This window comes from Panthera pardus, unplaced genomic scaffold (genome assembly GCF_024362965.1).
Source record: "Panthera pardus isolate Hobbes unplaced genomic scaffold, ASM2436296v1 HiC_scaffold_10, whole genome shotgun sequence".
NCBI classification, from domain to species: domain Eukaryota; kingdom Metazoa; phylum Chordata; class Mammalia; order Carnivora; family Felidae; genus Panthera; species Panthera pardus.
This window is the reverse complement of record NW_026526655.1, coordinates 9,146,009-9,170,130: the sequence shown is the minus strand read 5'-3', so window position 1 is coordinate 9,170,130 and position 24,122 is coordinate 9,146,009. Positions and strand designations below refer to the sequence as shown.

Here is a 24,122-nt window from a genome sequence, read left to right as displayed (position 1 = left end):
AACTATTTACAACTTTTCCATCATCCATCCTTTAAGTCCTGTGAGGCACATCTTGATGTAGAGCAGATGTAGGATTCCAGGAGCAGCATCAGTCTCTAGTCCTGTGAAACCCACTGAAGCCCAGGGTTCCCTGACGGCTGGGAGGCTCCTGCTGAACTGCCAGAGTCAAGGCTGTGCCAGGTGTGTAGTTGTGAGAGGAAGCACCTGGTCACCGTTGGAGGGCTCTAACTGCCTTTCCTTACTCTTCCCAGTGATTTATGACAACTTCCATTATGAAGCCATTGATGAAGAAGAGACAAAGGAGATGCTCCATTTCCAAGTACACCATAAGCTAGGTACTTGTGACTCAATAGAGACTTGTTCTTTCATCTGCTGAGCAGAAAGGCGAGCAGAGATCAGGGGGCCGAGATCCTGGGTGGACAGTGCACCATGGGGAGGGGCACAGAAAGAGATGGGGAGCCAGACCACGGATGGCGATATGGGATCCCAGCTAACCCACCAGGTGTGGAATCCAAAAATTTTGCCAGGCAGATAAGACCACTCAGAATATGGAACGGGAACGCACAAGAGCAGGTCTTACTGTGACCATGAGGCAGAATTAAGGGGAGGAGCTGACAGTGGTTAACTGTGAGTTAGACATTCAGTAGATCTGGGAAGTGGTAAGGTTTGCCACCAGGTAACAGGTCCAAAGAGAAAGGCAAGAAGGAACTGCTATAAATGCTTCTGCCAATAAAAGAAAAGAGGAGAGGGAGGGTTGTAATTATGTGCAGAAGAGAACATGGAAGGAGTGGTACTGTGTAGAAAAGAGAGGAAAATGGAAAATAGTGTAAAGGGGAAAAGAGAATTAAAGGCAGTAATCACTTTAACAGTGACAACAGTAGTGATACAGACCTTTCTCAGACCGCTAGGGATAAGGTCAGCCCTTCCCATGAGGCAAAATATTCCTCACATATGAACTATATACTTAAAAAATTTTTTTTAATGTTTGTTTATTTTTGACCAAGATTGAGAGAGCAGGGGGGTAGCGGAGACAGAAAAAGACAGAGGATCTGAAGTAGGCTGTTCACTGACAACAGAGAGCCCAATGTGGGGCTTGAACTCATGAATCATGAAATCATGACCTGAGCCAAAGTCAGACACTTAACCAACCGAGTCACCCAGGTGTCCCTGAACTATGTACTTTTGTAAACAATAGCCACTGTTTCCAGCTTTTCGATCATTCTTTTGTTCCTATTCTTAACAATAATTAATTGTTAAATTATAACATATACACCATTAATATTGAAAATTATGATTTCTTGCTAAGTTACTATAACTCTGTTTTCCCTTTACAAGTACTCCTCATAACAACCCTATCATAGCGTTTTGTTATTCCCATTTTCCAGAAGAAACTGAGGCATGAGGATGGTTAGTGATTTGTGCAAGGTCACCTGACTGATCTAGGACTTGAACCCTCTCCTACGTGCCAGCCAAGGGCAAACATGCTGAGGCTTTGCTGCTGGGCTTCACCTCTGGCTCTACCTCTTGCTTACTTGGGCGAGTTACTTAATTTCTGTGTTCCAATGTATAAATTGAAGCTATAAATCTGTCTATTAATCTATTCTAAAATAAGGTTGTTGGAGAATTTAATGATTTAATTGATATGAAGCACTTATAATAATTTGTGGCACAAAGCAATTGTTATATGCTTACTACCTTTATTATAATGTGTTTCTGATTCCAACACCTGGACATTTAACAATGCTCCAAATTTGAAGACTTTTCTCCTCAGATGCCCACTGAAGAGAAAGTTATTTCTCAGACTAGAGTAGCAGTAAGTGAAACAGTGTTTAAGACCAAGAAAAGGTCTCTATCCTCAAGCCAAATGCCTACAAAGAATTATTTATTTGTTAAATGTTGATTTTCCCCCCTTGCAAATGATCAATGTAAGAAAAACCACAGACTATAACCAGACTTATAGAATACCATTAATATATATCCTTTCATTTGTATTTATATCTCAGTATATATTTTTTCAATGTATTAATGCATTTATATAAAACTTGGATCTATTTTAATAATCACAGTTGTCACAACTATGGGTCTGCAGTTCTCTCTTGTCCAGCAAGAGAGCAGATGCAGAATTGAATACAAGAGAGGCTAATGTCTGGGAGGAGACAAGACCCCAGAGCAGAGGTTTTGTCTCCGTATTTATTGAGCTCACAAGATATTATCCACGTGGTGAACGAGAAGAAAACAAGATGTTACACACATGAACAAGGAGAAAACAATCAGACAGTAATTGTTAACTTGTCTATGTAAGAAGCAAAGGGTTTGGGAGGCAAGGGGAGTTTGTGATCAGAGTACAATAGTATATTGGCATCAGATGGAAAGTACTTGTGATCCCATTACAATATCTAGCTAACCTCAGGCGTTTTTGCCCCGTGGTGGTGGCTTTCCACCCTAAGTTGTTTTCTAACCCATTTATGTAAGTAGAACCTATTTCCCCACATACAGTTATTCTTTTGAATGAAATAAAATTGCTAAAAGCCTAAAAAGTACATTAAAAAGTACAAAGCACGTCAAAAATAATTCCAGAGGTTCATCTACTGAGGCTAGTAGGAATGAGAATGGGATGGTAGAAGGGTCAGTGATAGTTATTAGAAAAGAGTAAAAAAGGCTCATCATGGAAGGGAGGGAAACGAATTCTTGAACGTTCCTGATGTCATCTTGGTGATGCCCTGCTTGTAGCTGGAATCCCAGAGCAGCTCAGTGATGGACAACAGATGAACATAATGGAAGGAGATTCATCTCATGACCCAAATGACACCGTAAGAACTGAGGAAATGGAAAATAAACGTGCCCAAGAATTTGAACAAACAGGTAAGGTTGACTGGCAGTCCAATATTTTCCCGGGTGACTGTGACCTATGGCACATACAGGCAGAGGTACAAGCTGTGTCATGTGTTCATAGTTTAGAAAGAAGGCTCCAAGGAGCCATGAGTGGGTCAGAGGCATAGACCAGAGCCTGAGGCAAAGAGACATTTATTTACCAAAAAAGGGTGTCTGGTTCCTGTGGCAAAGCAAAGAAAGAAAAGACCACAGAGAGGCAGGGAGGGTAGGATGCTGGAATAGCATAGGCAGAGAGGCTAAAAGAGAAAATCTAGAGATGTTCCATGGAAAAAAGAAACCTCCACTCCTACTTCACACCATCCACAAAAAGTAATTCACCTTGGATCACAGATTTACCAGTTAAGGCTAAAACTATAAAACTTCTAGAGGAAAAAACAGGAAAGTACCTTTGCAAGCTTACGGTAGGCAAAAATGAATTATATAGAACACAAAAAACATGGATTACAAAAGAAAAACTTGGCAAACTAGACTTCGTCAAAATTAAAAACTTGTGCTTTTCTAATGACACCATTAAGAAAAGGCAAAAGCAAGTCAGAGAGAGGGAGAAAGTATTTGCAATACACACACCTGACAAAAGATTGTACCCAGAATAAAGAACTCCTATGAACAAATAATAAGACACCTACTAATTCAAAAAATGGACAGGAGATTTGACCTGATAACTTCACTACAAACAATAGAAAATGGCCAGTAAGTATATAAACAAAGTGTTCAATGTCATTAATCATCAGGGAAATGCAAATTTGAACACACAAGTTACCATTTACTCCCTAAAATTGCTGAAATGAAAAAGACTGACAACACGTTGGTGAGAGAGTGGAGTGATTAGAACTCCATACGTATATTTTTGGTAGGAATGTAAGGCGATATGATCACGTTGGAAAACTATTTGTCAGTCCCTTATAAAGTTAAATCTAACCTGTGACTCAGTCATTTGACTCCTAGGTATCTTACTCATGAGAAATGAAAACTTATGTTCACACACAGATTTGTACAAGGATGCCTACAGTAGCTTTATTCCTACCAGCTAAAATATGGAAACATCCATAAATAAACTATGATACATTTACAGAGTGGAATACTATTCAGCAATAAAAAGGAATGAACTAGGGGCGCCTGGGTGGCTCAGTCGGTTAAGCATCCGACTTCAGCTCAGGTCATGATCTTGCAGTCCATGAGTCCAAGCCTCACTTTGGGCTCCGTGCTGACAGCTCAGAGCCTGGAACCTGCTTCAGATTCTGTGTCTCTCCCTCTCTCTCGCTGCCCCTCCCCTGCTTACACTCTGTCTCTTGTCTCTCTCAAAAATAAATAAACATTTTTTTTTAAAAAAAAGGAATGAACTACTAGTATATGAAACAACATGGATGAATCCCTAAAACATTATAGTTGACTCCTTAATATCTCAGGGGGCAGGGGCTCCAACCCCCTGCACAGTTGAAAATCCACATATAACTTTTGACCCTTCAGAAACTTAATTACTAATGGGCTACTGTCGACTGGATGCCTTTCCACTAAATAAGTGGTCAGTTAACACACAGTTTTATGTTATAAGCATTCTATACTGTATTCTTATAATAAAGTAAGCAAGAGAAAAAAATTTATTTAAAAATTCATAAGAAAGAAAATACAAGTGGACCCACGGAGTTCAGACCCATGTTGTTCATGAGTCCAATGTACATTGAGCAAAAGAAGCCAGTCACAAGCATACATACTGTGTAACCCTTTTTATATGAGCATCAGGACAGATAAGTACAGTTCCAGAAAGGAAGTTCTTCTTAATGGTGATAAAAATCAGAACAATGGCTGCTTACAGTGGGTGGAAACTGACTTGAAATCAGCATAAGGGAACTCTCTGGCATGGTGGAAATGTTCCAGATGTTGACTGTGGTGTTGGTTACACAGCTCTTTTACACTTACTTAAGTTAGGTGCATCTGCATGAAAAAGAGGCAAGCAAGATTTTGTTGAGTCCCAGGTGGGGTCCTTGGAGCTTGAATAGTAGAGTTCAGCTTGAGCACACAGGGGTCTCTTCTCCGGTCACTGTCTAAATTCTGCCATTTTCTTGTCCTCTTCTTCAGAGTTCTGTGAACATTCACTTCTCCGAATGAATAATTTCAGTGAGCCAGAAGAGAGACTCAACTTACTGTCATATGTGGGACAAGGTAACTATTATTCATGTTACAATTTGGTATTAAATCTTTATTTTCTTGTCTTCATGGGAGCAAAGGCTGCATTTTGTCTCCTACCCCAGGTCTCTTCTAGTGTCTGCTTCTACTGGCCCTTACCTGCCCACAGATGTGACAGAGACTATGGGCAGAGAAATCTAAGCTCCTCGGTAGAGACAGTATTTGGTGATGGAGATTATAGAAAGAGAAAGTGGAAAAGGTAGCTAGGGGTAATAGAAAACAAATTACATAAAGAGATCCAATTTTCCAAAAGGAACATAAACTCCAGGGTGGGGAAGGGGGATAATTTTCAGTTAACTTCAAGAGACCAACTGAGAGGAATTTGGAGGTAGCATGCCATGTCCAGTCCACGTGGGAAAACTTCCCCCTGGGGCTGGCCAGTGGGGTAGACCCCATACTGTAGTCAAAATCCCAGAGTGGAGTGAGTGGTTGAGACAGCAAGAGTGGGGAGCCTGGAGGATGCCAGTGCACAGATAGACTGAAGGTCAAGGTAAAGTGGAAGAAACAGCAATGACAGGGAGGAAGCAGAGACAGTAGAAAAGAGAGAAACTGAAATATGGCTCAAGGATCAGAGGTAAAAAGTGAGAGAAAACATAAGGAAAGAGAAATATGGAGAGGAAAGTAAGTACTAGGAAGTGGAGAAAGCCAGGGAAAAGCAAAGGCACTTATGCAGAGAGAGTAGATGGAAACTAGGTGAAAGGTAAACAGAGGATAACGGGGAAGAGGAACAGGTTGGGATGCTGCAGGTTTGAGGCCAGAGCACTGGATAGAAATGCCTTTGGACACAAGGGCTGACGACATTAGCTGCGAGTTTCCAGATGAAACTGTCCCTAATTATCAAAGTGACACTTACAAAATGTCACACTGCAATAAGCCTCTCCCTGAACATTCCAGTGATTCCCAAGACCAAACCTCCACCCTAGCTTATCTTCAGAGCTCATTTATCCGTGGACCTGAAGACCAGGGGCGTGATAGATCCCTACACTGATATTCGTTCAAGAACCTGAAACTTGGCACTTCTAGAACCAAAAGCATTGTTCGCTCTTCATTGTTCAAGCTAGAGCCAATTCCTCAGCATTCTTTCCCTCATGATAGATCACTGTTGACCCGTGTTTTTTCAAGTTGGAAACCTAGCAGTTTGCCCCAGACTCCTCTTGCCCTCAATGACATGCCTGTTACTGCTCCAACATGGTCATTTCTTCTTCAGAATATCTCCCACCTGTCCACTGTCCATCTATCACATTCCCAGGGCAGAGTCTCTAACCTATGTCTCTGTCACTATTGTTGTTCTCAGAGGCAGACTTCTGCCTACCTCCTTCCTCCAAACTTATGCCCATTTAATGTATTATTTGCACTTCAACTAAATGGGGCATTTGAAAATAAAAATTAAATTGTATTACTTTCCTTCTAAGGAATAATAAGAAGTATTTCTTACTTTTAAATACCCCAAGGATTAAATAAATGTTTCTTTCAATGGGGTCCAAGGTCACCTACAGTGAGCCACCTGCCTGTTTCTCCATCCTCATCACCTGCCTCCTACATTACTACTTCAAGATAGAATAAACTTTCTTCCCTAATAATTTTAAATGTTAAATATCTCTTTCATATCTGAGCCTTTCCATATGCCTTACTTAGGATGGTCTCTATGTTCTGCTGTCCTCTATTTACCCTTCTCCACTCTGGGTAAATCCTATTTAAAACATACCACCCTAGGGAAGATTTTCTTTAGAGAAAGCTAGACAACCGAGAGGAGCAACCAAGGGACAAAGGGTAGAAAAGGAATAGAAGTTTCAGAGAAAACAAGGGAAAAATTCGCAGAAACAGAGAACAAGAGAGAAGCACAATGAGAGAAAGAGAAGCTCCAAGAGATGGCAGCAGAACAGAGGCAGAGATTGGTAAGATTGACAGAATCACATGGAAAAGAGAAGAAGTAGAAAAAGAACGATGTGTAAGAAATGGAAGATTTTTCCCATGATGAATGAATTATTCTCTGTTTCCAGGGAAAGCTACTGAAAGGAAGGCAACCTCAGGTCTGGGCTGTTGTTTTGTGGAGTGGAGCATACTTGGTTTTTGTTATTTTCTTGCTGTGAGTTCTCTTTGGTCATAAATTGAGATGTCTGTGAGATTTCATTCCTTTCTGCTGAGGACAACAAGGCTGTTGGGAATAAGCTTAGGAATCCCCTAGGCTTACACCAATGGGTTCACAAGGCATAAAGAATTACAAAGTCATAGGATGCTCACACCCAAGTTTGGGTAGACAAGATTAGGTAAATAAGTATAGAGAAGGTGGGGCAGAAGCCCCAGTATAGAGAGGGAGGGACAAAGGCTTCAATATAGAACATAGGTATATGAAACAAACAAGATTAGGTATTCAGGTTGGAAGCACCTCCAATTTAGTACTATAGCAGAAAACTGCTTTCACAGGAAGGATCAAGTTAGGTCAACAGGTAAATTGGGGTATAGATTGTTGCTTTGCGCTGCAGGGTGAAGTTGCCCAGAGCAGAGATGATTAACAAAAGAAAGGTGCCTTGTCGATCCTGAAGTCATGTGTCCTACCTGTTTCATCCCCTAGGCTAGCTAAGATAAACAGAAGTGGTGCCTCATGTCAGCTATAAACAACCTTCCACCCAATTGCCCGGCACCCGGATTTTGTTTTGTATTAACCCAAACCCCTAACCCTAAATATCTTCAAGACCCCACTTCCCTCACATCCTCAAGTTAATGTTCACAGATTCATAGTCTCTTTGTGCACGTCCATCACCATGTTTGTGAGCCTTCTGATCCTAATAAAAACAGGGCAAGGACCCTTATTCGGGGCTCTTGTCTTTTCCTGGACATTAGCCGTCTCTAGCTTTTAATCCTGCATCTCACTCTCTTGCTGGACAAGAGAGAACTTTAGACCCAGAGTCTATGCCACAAGTCCTGTTGGAAGACCAGTGATGAAGAAGAGCCACAGGAAGCCGTGAGCTCCCCATCAAGATGTGGGCCCAGTGAGGAAGGTGGGGGCAGGGGGTTGCCAGTGCTGGGCTGCAGGGTGTCAGGGGGCTGGATTTTGAGCTGGTGTTTCCTGATGTGTTTTACTCTGAGCACATGCCACAGTCAAAAGATCCAGTGTGTTCTAGAATCCCATGAGTCACATAAATGTTTCCAAGTGCACATTCTAGGAAAAATATGCTGAAGAAAGGGCAATTTCTTTCATACCTATTCATAGTAGAGGCTTGAATTGATGGCAACTGAGCATTTAGCTTCTCTAGAGAATAAAAACTATGTATTATTCTGTTTATTGATAACAGTATTTTGTGCCTAAGTTTAGAGAAAACCCCAGGAGAAACATGGTCCTTCAGATCAACTGCTCTCAACTCTAAATTATAATTTTTGACAAATAGTTTTTATTATGTTACTGTGATTTTTCAAAGAAATTTGGCAAACAACGTGTCATTTCACCTCCACAAACTTGTGCATTTAGACAAACTGTTGCTTCTTCCTATTTTATAGATAAATAAATAGAAGCACTGAAGTGTGTGAGGGTCTTTTACCAGGTCAAATTTGTTATGCAAGTGGAGGGACCGTGGTGATGGTCATGTGGGGCTGGCAGAGGGTCAGGGTGGCCAGCATCACCAGTGCAGAGTTCACACCAGAGAACCCAGGAGATGTTCAGCTACCCAGGTGAGTGGATCAGGACCGGGTGCAAGAAGATCCTCATCCAACAAATATATTTAAGTGATAGGAGCAGGGAAAAAGAGAAGGGGCTGGTAGGATTGAGGCTTACCATGTGGGACGCAAGAGATATTAAAAGAAAAACTGAGCCACAAAAGAAACTTACAGAGAGCAATAAAGAGCCATGAAGAAGAAAAAGACCAAAAGGGCAGTCTAGGGATTCACGGAGATGGCCAATCCTTCATGGTATAGAAGCAATGGTGTGTGGTGACTGAATGACAAGAAGGAGAAAGAAGGTGTGTGAAGGATAACAGAAGAAGAGGCAGAGCAGGGCTGTGGATCATCTTAGGTGAGGTTTTATTTTCCCAAGGAGAAGCTCACCTGAGCCCTGACACCAGAATTCAGTGTGCTAAGGTCTGTTCCCTCATCATCATATGTGGTTGGTCATTTCTGTGTTTCCCTTCAGTTTCCTATGAGCATGGCACTCTCCAGTGGACAAATGGTGGCCATTTTGAAGAGATGCCCAAACTGCTACCAGGTGATGGGGGAGGTAATTATAACTTAAATGGCCAATTACTTCATTAAATTTGTTTGTCAGTCTGTATGCAAGGGACACTTCCTTTCCTTCTCCCAAACACAAATACACACTTTTACTCAGCCCCTGTTTTTTTTCTCAGGTATGTGAGAGGTAAGGGGGATATATATGGATATAGATAAATACAGGTAGAATAATAATATAATATAACAATAATATGTATAGAATAATAAAAATGCAGACTGGGGGCACTAATGAAGTTGTCTAAGTGGGCCCAATTTAATCTAAATGTGCATGGAATCTAAATACTTCCAGGTTGGGATTTGGGAGGGGAGAGATAATCTTAAACTTACTTCCTAGGCATTGCGTATGATTAATGAAAACTATGTATAGCAGAGATAGAGGAAGTGAGTTAAGAGAATAAATAAGGAGATATTGGAGCAAAGAGATACAGAACATCATGGAGGAACAAAAGGACAGAAATGCAAACGGTTGGCAGAAGTCAGGGAGAGCAAATGATAGTCAAAGAGATCCACTGCTTCATGGTGCGGCAACATGTGGGGACAGAGTTGGAGGGAGAAGAGGGAAGGATAGAGAAGGAGAAGGAGCCTAACAAGGTGTTAAAAAAAGGCAGAGCAAGTTCGGTCGGTACATACATACTTTTCTTCATGAGGAGCCATTCTCCTGTACTCTGAGCTTCAGAGCTCCGATGCTCTCTAAGCATTGGCCATGTCAGGCAGAGTCCAGGCCAACTGTCTATCATGTTCCTGTTTCTATCTTCAGCGTCCTGTGAACTTGTGGCTCTACAAAGGGATGAAGGAGGAGAATCAGAAGAAATTCCCAGATTACTACCTTATGATGAAGAAGGTAATTAGGATTTAGATAAGTTATTGTCTAATCAAAGCTTTATTTTCCTGTCAATACAGAGGAACACCTATTCTTTCATCCCCTTCCCTGCTCATCCATCCATCCATCCATCCATCCATCCATCCACCCATCCATTCATCCACATTCACATAAACATAAACTATGGCCAGCTTCTGGTTGCTTCCTTTGAAAGATACAAGCAGTGAAGAATGATCTCAGATTGGTTGCTGTTTCCTTGGGTGTAGAACATAGACAAAGAGACGGAGAGTGAAAAATATAGATGGAATCGTGAAATGAAGACAGACCAGAGTGATTGACAATCCTACCTAAATAGACATGAAGTCTAAATATAACTAAGCTGGAATGTGTTATCGTGAGGGGAGATCATTTTCAACCTATTTTCCCTGAGGTTGTGCCAGGAACATGAGCATAATGAGTATAATTGCAATACAGAGAACTCATGTGAAAGAGTTTTGAAATGGACCTGGCAAAATTAAGGATCTCTGCTTGTTTGCCAATGGCCACAGTCCAGAACATTGATAATGTGGGAGAAGGAATATGACGTGGACAAAATATGCAGAAAGTCTGAAATTTAAGTTTTCAATTTCAATTCTTAGGTTGAAAAATTAGAAACAGAGTTAATAACTAGAGAGAACAGATAGAAGCAGGGAAATGAGCACCATGGAAGAAAGGAGAGAAGCTCAATAATCTTAAACAGGTAGAGAACATGATGTTAAGACAGACAGATGCAGAGGCAGGAGGGAACACTAAGAAATAGAAAGGTGAGGAGGGGCATAGAAATTATATATTGAGAAAAAGCTACAGGAGATGAGTGAAAATTCAGCAGAGGTGAATACTGTTTACAAGGGATATAGAAGACAGTTTGGGACATTGTAGGAATTGAGAGAAGAGTCGCTGGTCAGAAACAAGTCTGGAACTAGGGGGTGGAACATGTTAGCAATGTGTTTTGAGGTTATGATGTCCCTAGTTACCAGTATGGCACCTGTAATATTCTCAGAGAGAGTGAACCTCCCCCTAGGAAGCCTTGTCTGCTCCCATCTACAACGTATGATCCCCAAACACCTATGTCTTGCCCAGACTTGTCTTATGATGTCTGAAGGACATCTCCATTTGGAAGTTTTACAAGAACCTCAATACAAGACACCCACAATTGCATGTGCCATCTCTCTTGACACCAGATCTGCTTCTTTTCCAGTGTTCCCTATCTCAGTATGGAATACCATTGTTCCATTCTTCAGACAGAAACTTAGGGATCATCAGTGACCGATCCCCTTCCCTCAACTCACACAGCCTATCAGTCATCCATGTTAGTCAGCTGTACCTCAAACTTGTCTCTTGCCCATCCATTCCTCTCCACACCCAACACAAATGCTCCGGTCAGATGTCTCTTCTCTCTGGAGACAGAGCAACAGCCTTTAGTCTCAAATCTTTGCCCCAGTCATATTCCCATCACACCCCATCTCTCCAGGTGAACCAGAGGACTCTGAAAATGCAGGTTGATTTATCCTACTTTCTTACATTAAGCCAATAACTTCTTGTTGTCAGAAAGATTAAGTCAATTTTCCTTCCCATGACTCCTCCTGCCCTGCAATTACTTCAAAAATTTGCATAATGCTTTTTCAGTGATTTTAATTTTCTGATAATGCTTGCTCATCTGAGCTTTGGCACATGCTTGGCCCTGTGCTTGGACACCGAAACTATTCTGGACAGTTTTCTTGTTCACTAATTTGGTGAAATCATGTGGAAATTAGATACTGTCTCAGAGAGGCCTTTTCTGATCCTTAGAAAGCAACAAGATGAGAGATGGGGAGAAGACATAAAGCACAGCATCAGGAAGGCATGAGGAGAAAAAAGGGAGGTGGGAATAGACTTGGGGAAAGAAACAAACCAAGACAAAGAGGAATGCCAAGACATCCCAGGAGTGAGATACAGAAGTAGAAATGCAAGAGGCAGACACATGCAGGAAGGGTGAAAATGAGAGAGAAAACAAAGTGTGGGAGACAAAGTGTGCAAGGTTTCTGACAGTCTCTGTCACATTACTGGGCTGTGTGAGGCTTCCTTTTACTTTTGTAAAACCTTATGACACAGGCAGGCAAACTGTTGTAACCTCTGTTTTGTGGACAGGGAAAGAAAGCACAGAAAGGCACACTGGTTGTTTTTGCAAGGGAAAAACAGAAAAGGAAGAGTGGGCAGCAGTGGGTGTGTCACTGAGGGTGACAATGATAGGGAAACCACCTGGAAGTCAGGGTGGGGGCACAAAGGGAACATGAAGAGGAAGCCCCAGGAGCCCTAACAGGTGAGCCCCAAAAGAGTGAAACTGGGTCCAACATAAGACCCTCATTACCTTCATTAAGGAAAAAACTAACATTGGTGGGGAGAGAAAGCGTGGGAATGGACTCAACCACTTGGACTTGAAGACATCTAGAGTCAGAAAGCTCAAAAGGGTAATAGGAGAAAAGAGATGCATTATTACTGAAAGACAAAAACAAAAACAAGAGCGAAAAACAAGAGATGGGGAGAAGTCCAGACAATGGAAGAGATACACTACTAGGAAACAGAAATGCAGGTAGGACCCTGAGAAGTGGACAGAGGAAGTGCAACAAGATGGCAGAAAGTAGAACGAGACAGCCTCCCAGGGGTGGCATGGAGCAGGTGCTCACTTTCCCATCCTGGTGGGCACGGACATGCTGAGGTTTGCTCCCATTGCCCTCCATGGTCCATCATGTCCCTGTTTCTCCACAGTGACCTATGATTCTAGAGCTCTGCAAATGACTAATGAAAGAAAACCAGAGGAGATGCCCAGCCTACCTGGAGAAGAGGGAGAAGGTAATTCTGATTTAAATTCCCAACCACCTCAATAAATCTGTATTTTCTAATCAGCACAAAGAAAAATCTTGCCTTTCGCCCATCCTACCATTCTCTTCTTCATATTCACGTACATACAGATGGCCCTGTGTCCATTTTCTGTTTTGCTTTTTTCAAAACTGTGAGAGAGACTAAGGATAACAGTGAGCAGAGCTCTTGAGTGGAGAGGGTATTCCTGCCTGGAGAACAAAGGGGGACAGGATATAGCAAAGGTAGGCTACACTACCAGAACAGAAGGACCTGGGTGATTTTATTAAATGCCCATGAAAATCCAAATATCAGCAGGCTCTGGCAGCTGAGGCAATGAGATCATTTTCAGCCTACTTCTGGAAGTACCAGGAACATGGAAATAAATTTTGTGAGTGATTGCTAGGTTTGCACTGTAGAAGGTCTGTTGGGAGACTGTTAGGATAGAGCTGTTAAGAGAAAGCCATAAGGTGCTGTGGTCCATGTCAAGAGGGAAGAACTTTTGTCGATTTGGGGGGAAGCATCTGTGAGACTGAGGAAAATAGATGGAAAATAGATGGAAATTTTACAGGCATCCAAGAAGATAATACTCAGAGAAACAGAGATAGAAAAGGAGAAAGCGAAAGGCAACATGGAAAAGATATAAACTCACTAAGAGATGAGATACGGAGATGAAAATTAGAGAGATTATATAATCATCTGGCAAGTAAATACCAAAATAATAATAATGCGGATGGAAGCACAACAGGAACTATGTAGAGAGTTATATCAAAATAATTTAAAAGTCAACAAGGAGTGAAAATTGCTGTATAGGGAGGGAAGAAGCTGGGATCTTGTAACACTGATGTTTGAGTCTAGACAGGAGCATCTTCCAGCAAATGGGGTCTATCTCAGTAGTGAGTCTTCAGATTTAATCTCCCTAGTAAGAGAGAAGTGCCCGGCACACTGGGAGAGCAATATCCCTCTCCCTGTCAGTCTCAGCTACTCTCAGATACCAGAATGAGTCTCAAATGCATGCCTGCTAGGCACACCTGACTCCCAAGGTCATCCATATATGTACCTGAAGGCATTTATCACAGGATCTTCTCCATCTGGATGACTTTCAGGAACTGACACTTCCCAAATTGAAACCAACAGCTTCTTTTGTGAAACTAGAAACTCCTTCTCCAGGGTTTGCTCCCTCATTCAAGGGAACACGAATGTCCCATTTCCTCTTGCTCCCATCCCACCCATTTTCTCCATTTTAGCATGATTGTTATTTGCAAGATGTCAGTCAGATCATATTATTTTCCCATATAAACACAGTGAGACTTGTTGCCTTAGAATTAAATCAGTTGTCCTTCCTGTGATTTCCTGTGTCTCCCCTTCACTGTGGGGCGCCACCCTATTTCTTCTGCCTCATCGCTAATGATAGTGTAAATATTTTTAGCGATTGTGATATTCTGATCTTTCTTTTATATGTGGGCCTTTGAGCAACTTTTCCGGGTGTTTGGTGGTGTTGTCTTGGCCTAGTCTGCTCCATAACCTATTCCGTGATCGGGTCCTATTGCACTATGTTAGGGATGCCTCTCTTGATGGCCAGCACAAGGAAGGGAGTAAGAAGAGAATGAGTGACATAAAGACACTAATGAGTATCAGGGACACAAGAGACAAAGACAGAAGCAGAAGAGACAGAAACACAGAGAAGCACGTGGAGACACTGGTAGCAGGAGACAAGGGCAGAGACAGAAGTAGTGAGCAGGGGCAATGGGAAAGGGGAAGAAGTAAGAGAGAATTAGATGTACACAAAGGAAGCTGGTAGATGGTCCTCAGGCTCTGATGATAGTGACAAGATCAAGTTAACCTGCAGGCCAGGTGAGCCCAGAGGTGGACCAGATGGTTTGGGACGGGGACAGTTCTGCCTAGCAGATACCTGAGTGTCCATGTCTTCATTATGAGTTTTCTCACCGTCATCTCCCCTGGTTGTGTACTGAAATGGCTGGCGGGTTTCATTCCTTCCTGCAGAGCATGGCCATGCCATCTGGGACATCAGTGATGAAGAAGAGCCTCAGGAAGTCTTGAGCTCCCCATCAGCATGTGGGCCAGGTAAGAAAGGGATGGCCAGCTCTGGGCTGTAGGGTATCAGGTGGCTGCATTCAGAGCTGAGCAACATGGCCTTTATTGTTGGAATAGATGCATTCCCTCTTAATGTTATAGTAGATAAATACTGGGAAGACAGCATCTTTTTCCTTCATACTCTTTATGTCTATTTATACAAAAGACTCAATATTGTGATTTTAACCCCTGCCCACCCCTTATTTTCTATAAAGAATTAAAACTATGTATTTATCTAGTGCTTAATATTATTATTATATTGTCATAACCTTGGGTAGGCCACAGAAAAATGTGGTTCTGAGATCTGCTTTCCAGGAGGAAAGACCAAGGGCTCTCCAGCCCAAATATATCTGTCATCAGGTTTTGGATTATGTTGCACTTTTTTGTTTTCAAAGGACTTGAGCAAGCGAGATTTCCTCAGAAAACTTTAGGACTTAGCTAGGGAAACTGTGGCTATTCTTCCTTAGAGATAAGACATGGAAGCACAGACAAAGGATACTTGTTCTTTCCCCCAAAGATCAAGTAGGAGGAAGAGCAAAGACCTGTGCCCTGAGCATCTCATTGCAGGTAGTGGCTGTGTGAGGCTAGCAGGGGTCAATGTGGTGGACACACATAAGAGTCCAAAGGGATACCTGTGGCTCCTAAGGGGACCAGAACAAGGCCTAATGCAGAGAGAGAGACTTCCACTTCACTAATAAAGAATGCCACTAGGGAGGGGAAGAAGTCAAGAGAGACAGTGACAGAAGGAATGGATCCTGCTATGGGGATTAGAGAGACCTAGAAGAGCAGAGCTAGGAGGAATAAGAAAAGAAAAGATCAAGGTCACCATTGAGGAAAAAATGATGGAAAAGTAAAGAGATAGAAGTCAGGAGAATGGAGCCCACAAAATCAAAGATGCATAAATATTCTCCTAGTGCAGAAGCAGAAATGTTTGGAGGCAGATCTATGGGAAGGAAACAGAAGCAGAGAGCAGGAGAGTTAGGTGATGGAGATGGAAACAGAGGCAGAGCAGGGCTCTGTTGGATCTCAGATGGGGTCCTTGAAGCAGATGTCCCTTTTCCCAAAGGGCAGTTCACCTGTGCTCCGAAAATCTTGGTTTGCTTCCTTTCCTTGTTTCCCTTCAGGGTCCTGTGATCCTGAATCTCCTCAAATGACCAGTGAAGAAGCACCAGAGAAGGTGCCCAGCCAAGTACTATATGATGGGGAAGGTGATTATAATTTCAATTCCCATTTCACTGAATCTTTGTTTCTCTGTCTGCAAGTAGGAAAATCTCCCCTTACTTCTCCCCACCTCCACTGTTCCCCTTCACTTACCCATACAGAAGAAATGTGTAGAGCCAAGTGAAAAGGATCAAAAATAGAGAATTAGGTGTATGGGATGGGAGGGAGATGGGTGACCATTCTCAGCCTCTGGTGATAGTGGCATGAGCTATGTCAACTCCCAGCTCAGGTGAACTCAAAGGCAGGAGGGTATGAGGGCAGGGACATTCCCACCTGGAAGATACTTGAGCCTCCTTGGTGGTCTGTTTTCTCAGGATGAGTTTTTCTACTATGGTTTCCATTGGTCCTATGCCAGATTTGCTAATGGATTTTATTCTATTCAACAGAAAGTAGCAGTGACTGTTTAGAGATGTATTATGAAGAAGACCCCCAGGAAGACTGGAGCTCACTGCCAGAAAGCGAATCATGTAAGGAAGGGCAAATGGCAGGATTCCCCCCCCCTTTTTAATGGCTGAATAATATTCCTCTGTGTGTGTGTGTGTGTGTGTGTGTGTGTGTGTGTGTGTGTGTGTATCCACCACATTTTCTTTATCCATTCATCTGTTGATGGACACTTAGGTTGTTTCCATGTCTTGGTTATTGTAAACAATAATGCAATGAACATGGGGGCACAGATATCTCCTTGACATAGTTATTTTGTTTCCTTTGGATATATACCCAGAAGTGAAATGGCTGGATGATAATGGTGGTTCTATTTTTAATGTTTTGAGGCTCTCATACTGTCCTTCATATTGGCTGTACCACATTACAGTCCTACCAACAGTGCACCAAGCTTCCTTATTTCCATATCCTCACCAGCATTGATGATCTCATGTCTTGATAATCTCTTTTTCTTAATATCGACTCCGCCATATAGCATAACCTAATAATAGGGGTAATATCTCATGATATTCACAGTTCCTGTGATCAGGGAAGTGGATCCAAGGGGACATTGAGAATTAGAAAAGATTATAGTAATTGCATTAGGCACTACAGAGAAGTGAGATATACCTACTTTGCTGATTGCTTGCAAATCTTGAGTTATGCATAGTGTAGATGTACTAATGTTCACATCAATTATAAACTGATTATGTGTAGAGGCACCTGGGTGGTTCAGTCAGTTGAGCTTCCGACTTTGACTCGGGTCATGATCTCACAGTTGGTGAGTTCAAGCCCTGTGTTGGGCTCCGTGCTGACAGCTCAGAGCCTGGAGCCTATTTCTGATTCTGTGTCTCCCTCTCTCTCTCTGCCCCTCCCCTGCTCACACTCTGTCTCTCAAAAATAAATAAACATTAAAAAATTAAAAAAAAACATAAATTGATAATGCTTAGGAGAATTTTCTAGGAATTCTAAAGTTATTCTTTTCTTTAGTACACTTGATCTGGTAGTTTGACTTGCAGAATATATATCTACCTATTAAATTTATAGAGATTTTTTTTTAAGAAAAGGAAGAAACTATTAGATGATGGTCTGAAAGTAGCAGTAAGTGGTTGGGACATGGGAACTTTCGGTCATCTCTCTCTCTTTTGTAGAAATACTATCAGGGGCGCCTGGGTGGCCCAGTCAGTTAAGCATCAGACTCTTGATCTTGGCTCAGGTCATGATCTCCCGATTCATGAGTCAAGCCCCCCATCTGGCTCTGTGCTGACAGTGCTGAGTCTGCTTGGGATTCTCTCCATCTGTCTCTGCTCATCCCCCACTAGCACTCTCTCTCTATCTCAATAAATAAATAAACATTAAAAAAATACTATCAAATGCACTGTTTACTCTTGACATGCCCAAAGTTCCCAATGAAACATAAAGTCATCTTTTGTGAAATTTTGCCATTTACTAAGATAAGTGCAAGAATCATTCTGCAAGTACAAAGAAGAAGTAGAGTTCTGTCAGTGGAAGACTGTGGCTTTGGCCAAGATACACCTATGACAAATAGCAACAAAGATACTATATGCAGTCATTAGTGCAAATGGTGTCCTGCAAGTGAATGTGGTATTAGGTTCATCCAGAGAGCAAAGACTACAATGGGGACATAGGGTCGATTACATGATAATAGTTGACCTCAGATTATGATTTACTTTCAAAAATTGACAAGAGGTTTTGGTGGGGGACTCAAGACCAAGAGTGACCAAATATATTTGCACAAATTGGCTACTGTCTAATAGACCCACATCTGTTAATTAGCTTTGGATAGGGGACTTATCAGGTCTATGCCTCCATCTGTTTGCTTTGGATCACTTTCTTCTAACATTCAAGAAGCACAAGAAAATCAGGAGCAAACACACATAAGATAAGACTTTTGAAAAATAGACAAAAGTGAGAGTAAGTGAAACAGTGGAAGAATAAAAACATTACCAGAATATTTGCTAACTGCTGTACCTCCAAACCAAAATGTCTAACTACTTTGCATCTAATTGCATACACATCTTTAAACAATAAAATTAATTCAGAAGTAAGAACTCAGTGAAACAAGTCAGAGCTCAAGTCACTGTTGAGATGGATTGATGAGGAAGACCATCTGAGTTGGGCACAAGAGGCTGTGGATTTACACCTATTGATCCACGGGTCCCACAGGAGATCCCTAAACAAGACTCTTCAGGATGGTCTTGGTGGGAACTCCATTTTTGAAGGGCTAGACCATCATACAACATCTGAAGTTAAAAGAGGGATTTATTGCTTGCTGAGCAAGGCACATGGTGGAAGCAGGTACTGTACTTACAGGACACAATTTTTTTAAAAAGAAAATTGATTCTATTAGAGTTTTGGGAAGGCTGTAGTTCAGGGGCTACAGACTTTTAGAACCAGGGAGAGTTTACAACTAGGTTATCATTTAGTCATAGACTCGGGCTTTCTGGAGAGTGGCTGTTGTTGATGATTGGCTGATTTTCAGAAGTGTGAAGCTGTCACTAATTGCCTGGCTTTAGATGTGGTTTGTGATGTAAATAGTGATTGGCCAAATGGGATGAGTTTAAAACTCATTCTGGTAATTACTTTTTTACAATTTTCAAAGAACAGTTGGTTTTTTTCCTGGAAGGATAGGATCTTTTTATTTTATTCTTAGAGCTACAGATAGAAATGTGAGAGTAGAGAAAGCAGAATGAGGTACAGAAGATAGGAAAAACATGGCTTTGGCAGCTCTTGGTTGTGATTATTGGAGCAGGAATAGTCTTTTCCCAGAAAGCAGCTCATTCTAACTCAAAATATCAGGGTGCAACATGAAAGCACCAAGAACTCTTCCCTAATCACTGTCTCAGGATCCACAAACTGTAATTTTCTTGCTTCTCTTTAGCATATGGTGAACTAGAAGCTGTCCAAATAAATAGTGAGGAAGAATTAGAAGAGCTTACTTCCAGCCTACTACCCTATGATGGACAAGGTAATTATGACTTAAAGAATAATAAAACCAGAAACAGAAGCTGACAAAGAGAAAAAGACAAGGAAGGGAAAAGCAAGACTTAAAGGAAGGGCCAGAGATGGGTAGGGCCAATGAAAGGTTTCGGAGGAAGAAGTAGAGAAGTAGAGATCCAGAAGGGTACAGAAAAGGGGATCACTGGGGTAAATAAAAGTCTTCATACATCACAATTTTGGCCCAGGAGCAGAGCCACCAGCACATGGAAATGAGAAGTGTACCTGTGTTATGTGCTTCTCAAAGGATGTGCCAGAAGGTCCAGAAGCAAGCACTGCAGACAGCGAAGCATGTGCCATGATAGGTAAAGCCACCTGTGGGTGTGGGATGGGCATGACTCTATGGGCACCACAGACCCAAGTAGGATGGTGTCAGGTGTTCTGGCCCATCCCAGTATCTTGTTCCCTGCTTTGCTTGACCTGACCCCTTTGGCAACAATAGAGAGGCAAGAGATTATTATAAAGTTATGTTTAACAAGATGGTCCCTGCTGATTATGCATGAATGATGTGGTGGAAATATGCTCTTAAAGATGGCAGTATCTCATTGACTACATTAGTCTTAATCATAAAGTCTTGTATTTATACAGTGATTTCCACCCTGTCACAGCCAATCTCCTGTGGAGCCCAAGAAAGCCAACCATACTTCTGCTAGTAGATAATAGTGTCATTTTGTCACAACCTTAGAAAACTCTCAAAAGACAACTGATCGTGCCACTTAATTGCCATGAGGAAAGACTATTCTTGACCTAGCATATATTTTTGATGGATGCCCTCTAGCATGTCACTGGTTTACAGAGTGATTTCCTATACATGTTTGGACATAAGATTTTATTTAATCCTCACAAAAATCTTAAGACCGAGACAAACATCTCTGAGTAGACTGAAGTACATAGGTATTTAAGAGTGTTTTTCCAATTACTATTGAGAAATAAAGGAAGGCTCATTCTGGACTCCTTCTAAAGTCAGTAGGTTTTTAGTCCCTTTAGAAGGAAGAGAGAAATGATAAACCCAAAAATCTTTGTAAATTCAAACCTTCTGCAGTTTGAGTAATCCTAACATTGGTAACTTTTATTGATTAATTTGTTTCCTCACCCTCATCTGTGATTCTAGATACTGTGGATCTTAGAAACAACCCTACTTCGGGAAAACTCAAGAGGAAAAGAAGTAAGCGTGCATAAGATTTTACTTGCTTTTGATGTTAGAAATGAGTTTTTTAATGCTAGCATTATTATTACTTACAATAATAAGAGATAATAATAGGATGTCTGTTTAAAGATGTCCATATCTTAATTGCTGAAATTTGTAATCTGTTATCTGACCTGGCAAAAGAGATTTTACAGATATAATTAAGCGAAGGACCTCGAAAGGTGAGATTATTCTGGATTATCTGGGTACACTCAATATAATGGAATAGGCTTTGAAACATGGAAGGTTGTTCCTGGCTGTTGGGGTAGAAGGGTGGCTATGGAAGATAGTCACAGAGAGATGCCATGTTGCTGGCTGGAGGAGGAGGAAGATGGAGGAAAGGAGACAAGAATATGGATGACCTCTGGACACTAGGAAAGTCAAGGAAATGTATTCTACTCTAAAGCCTCCAGAAAGGAATGAAGGTCTACTGGAACCTTGATTTTAGCCCAGAGAGACTCTTGTCAGGCTTCTAATTGACATAACTGTGAAATAATAGTTTTGTGTTGTTTAAAGCCACTAAATTTGTAGCCTAAGCTATAGTTTACCATGTTTGCATAAGGAGGCAAGTGAATGCTTGGTTTTCACAGAAAAAGGGCAATCCCATGGGCACACGTGGTGGCCCTGAAAGGGAAATGTTTGCAGTTGTTGAGGAACATACATCAGCCAGGGGAAGATGGACAGTGCCTCCAACGTGGGCCCCTGGCCAGCTATAAACCTTAGACTTCCCAGTTCCATTTGTTGCATTAAGTCCTTGATTTGGGGGTAGGGTTTGGCTGGGGGGAACTTCCTGAGGACAGTCCATCTAATCTGTCCTCTTTGTCCATCATACCAACCAAGTGGCATCTGTCTCCCTTCCCCAATGACTGAGAGTGGAGGTGGGGATGATGTCCAGAGGGATCTTGCACAGAATGTGCAGAAGTTGGGGCCTGTCTCTGTTTTCTCGTGTCTGATGCAGAATGCCAGACTCAGCATCTCTGTGGTAAGAGGCATGTACCAGGGTGGTTTCTCTCTGGTGGTAGGTTCAGGATAGTTCTGCAAGGCAGATGTCATTAATGTTCCTCCTTCCTCCATTCTTACTAGGGTTTCCCAGGTTCCCTCTTCAGATGCCTGGATTTTTGCTCTTCCTTTACCGCCACAAAATCTGTGTGTACCATTCAGGTGGCTGGAACTTCATCTTCCTTTCCAAATCACCTCCTATTCCCACTCAGACCCTTTATCCAGATGGCCAGAAACAAGTGGAGTAAAGGCATTTGCATAAAATGTAATCAGAATTAAATCTGAATCCCCTGGGCTCTCTGAAGGCTGTGCCCTCTAGGCTGGTAGGGGAAACGATGAGGCATCGTCTCCAGGAACAGGCAGAACAGAATCCTGAATTTTCAGAATTGGTCTATCTAACACCATTAATCCTCCACTGCTTTGATCCTGATCATGATGCAGGAATGAAGCTGATCCTTTCTGGGGACAGCTGCCTTCAGTGACCAAAGAGCCTTCCAGAAGTGCATGGACAGGAAAAGCTGAGGGACATAGAGTCAGACAATCTGTGCATTGGAAGTAGCTTTTTGGATAAGGGCACACCATTGCCAGACTACAAATGGTTCATGTCACTCTCATGACACCTGTGAGTTTCTAGAGTCACCATGGTGTGGCCAGAGTCAACTGGTCTGTAAACTGAGGCATGGATGGTGTTGAGGCACCACCCATGGGCCCAAAAGGCCTCAAGGCCTGATAAGTGTGCTGGGAGCAGTTAGGGGTAAAGCCCCTTGGGATGTGGCTCTCCCCACCAAGAGACAAACTGGGCAGTTTCTGGGAGGAGTCACAAGCCTGGCATGCAGCTGTAGCCCCTACAGAGGGCTGTAAAGGGTCATGGAAAGTTGAGGTGCCAATGGGGCAAGACCCCCGAATTCTTGAACATACCATTTCCATTGGATGAGCAAGTCCCTTCCTGCCTTTAAGTCCCAGAGTGTGAGTTGACCCACCTACGAATGGAAATCTCAAGTGGGAGTTGGAAGGCCTCCTCCATGGATTGGGTCTTCACCCTTAGCAGTAAAAATCTAGTAGTTGGCTATTGTTATTTCACAATAGTAACAAGGTACGAGCTCTGTTTACCCAGTGCCAACGGTCTTCTCACGTGCCTGTATTTTCACATCATTCACAAGAATGCAAAACACAACACATAACCCGCTGCGGTTTCTTTACATTCTCCCGGAACTTCGAGCATTAGATGGCATGTAAGTGGGAGGATTTGGGTCACAACTGCAAATACGGAGACTGCTTAAGTCTCCACGTCAAAGCTGAGAATGGCTCTGAATCCCCAGCACGGCAGATTATCCGTGACACGATCCAGCTGTGAGGAGTGTGCCTCCTTATTGCACATTTGAATGTACCAGAAAGACACTTGAAGAGGAAACATACTGCTATATACCCACAACAATGATCATTCAGGTGAAGGCACCAGCAGGAATTTATTTTCCAATTTTAGTGGGTTGTTTTTTTTTTTTAATTTTCAAAGGAAGGTCATCTCCTATAGTCTCCCAAGTCCGTGCAGAATAAAGCAGAACTCTGCAATCAGCCTCACACTGCTGTGCCTGTAGTTAAGAATTTTGCCCTGTTCTGTGGCCTGTAAAAGTACATGAAAACTATCAGCACATATGGCTTTGAGAATTATATTTACAGCTCTGAATGATTAACTTTATTCTCTTTTGTTCGAAGGAAAAAAGAAAGGCCATTGCTGGACAAGACATAAAAGGAAATTTCAGAGAAACATACCCCAGAAAGGTAAGCCCTTGAGCTGCTTCCTAGCAGCGGTGTCCTTAGGACCTAAGCTAAGCCACTATTAACAGAGGCCTGAAAACACAGTGGCTTCCACAAAATCGTTTAGTTCTCTAACATGTAATCACCCAGAGCTAAATGATTCAGGGAGACACTGCCATCCTCAATATGTGGCTTCTCTGCTGGCTCGAGAAACTTGTATTAATTTGGTAAGATGTTCCACAGAAAGACAAATGCAAAAGCAGACTGTGTAGGTGTGTGCGCATGTGTGCATGTGGTAAAAAGCAAAAACATGTAACTATACAAATGTGTTTTTATCTGTCTACAAATTCTTATTTGTACATATTGATCTGTATGGAGAGAGACATAGATATAGGGGAAAAATCAGTAGATGTTCATCAATAAAAATATAAGCAGTAGTTG

At 42.0% G+C, this 24,122-nt stretch overlaps 1 protein-coding gene across 17 annotated transcripts in view; it reads left to right on the top strand.

The window, feature by feature from the left end:
- The window catches only part of SP140 (SP140 nuclear body protein), a 65,411-nt gene that overhangs the window by 24,111 nt on the left and 17,178 nt on the right, over window positions 1-24,122 (top strand). For 12 of the 17 annotated variants that reach the window (XR_002078936.2, XM_019445639.2, XM_019445644.2 and 9 more), the window contains 13 exons: window positions 252-335; window positions 2,731-2,862; window positions 4,969-5,052; window positions 9,200-9,283; window positions 10,052-10,135; window positions 12,899-12,982; window positions 14,993-15,073; window positions 16,207-16,290; window positions 16,690-16,770; window positions 19,626-19,712; window positions 19,930-20,046; window positions 20,853-20,906; window positions 23,640-23,705. Coding sequence is in view for 16 of the 17 variants with exons in the window: in XM_019445639.2 (XP_019301184.2) it covers window positions 252-335; window positions 2,731-2,862; window positions 4,969-5,052; window positions 9,200-9,283; window positions 10,052-10,135; window positions 12,899-12,982; window positions 14,993-15,073; window positions 16,207-16,290; window positions 16,690-16,770; window positions 19,626-19,712; window positions 19,930-20,046; window positions 20,853-20,906; window positions 23,640-23,705 (1,122 nt within the window). In the remaining variant the exon portion in view is untranslated. The remainder of the gene's footprint in view (window positions 1-251; window positions 336-2,730; window positions 2,863-4,968; window positions 5,053-9,199; window positions 9,284-10,051; window positions 10,136-12,898; window positions 12,983-14,992; window positions 15,074-16,206; window positions 16,291-16,689; window positions 16,771-19,625; window positions 19,713-19,929; window positions 20,047-20,852; window positions 20,907-23,639; window positions 23,706-24,122) is intronic. The other 5 variants (XM_019445646.2, XM_019445645.2, XM_019445647.2 and 2 more) reach the window with 5 other exon arrangements.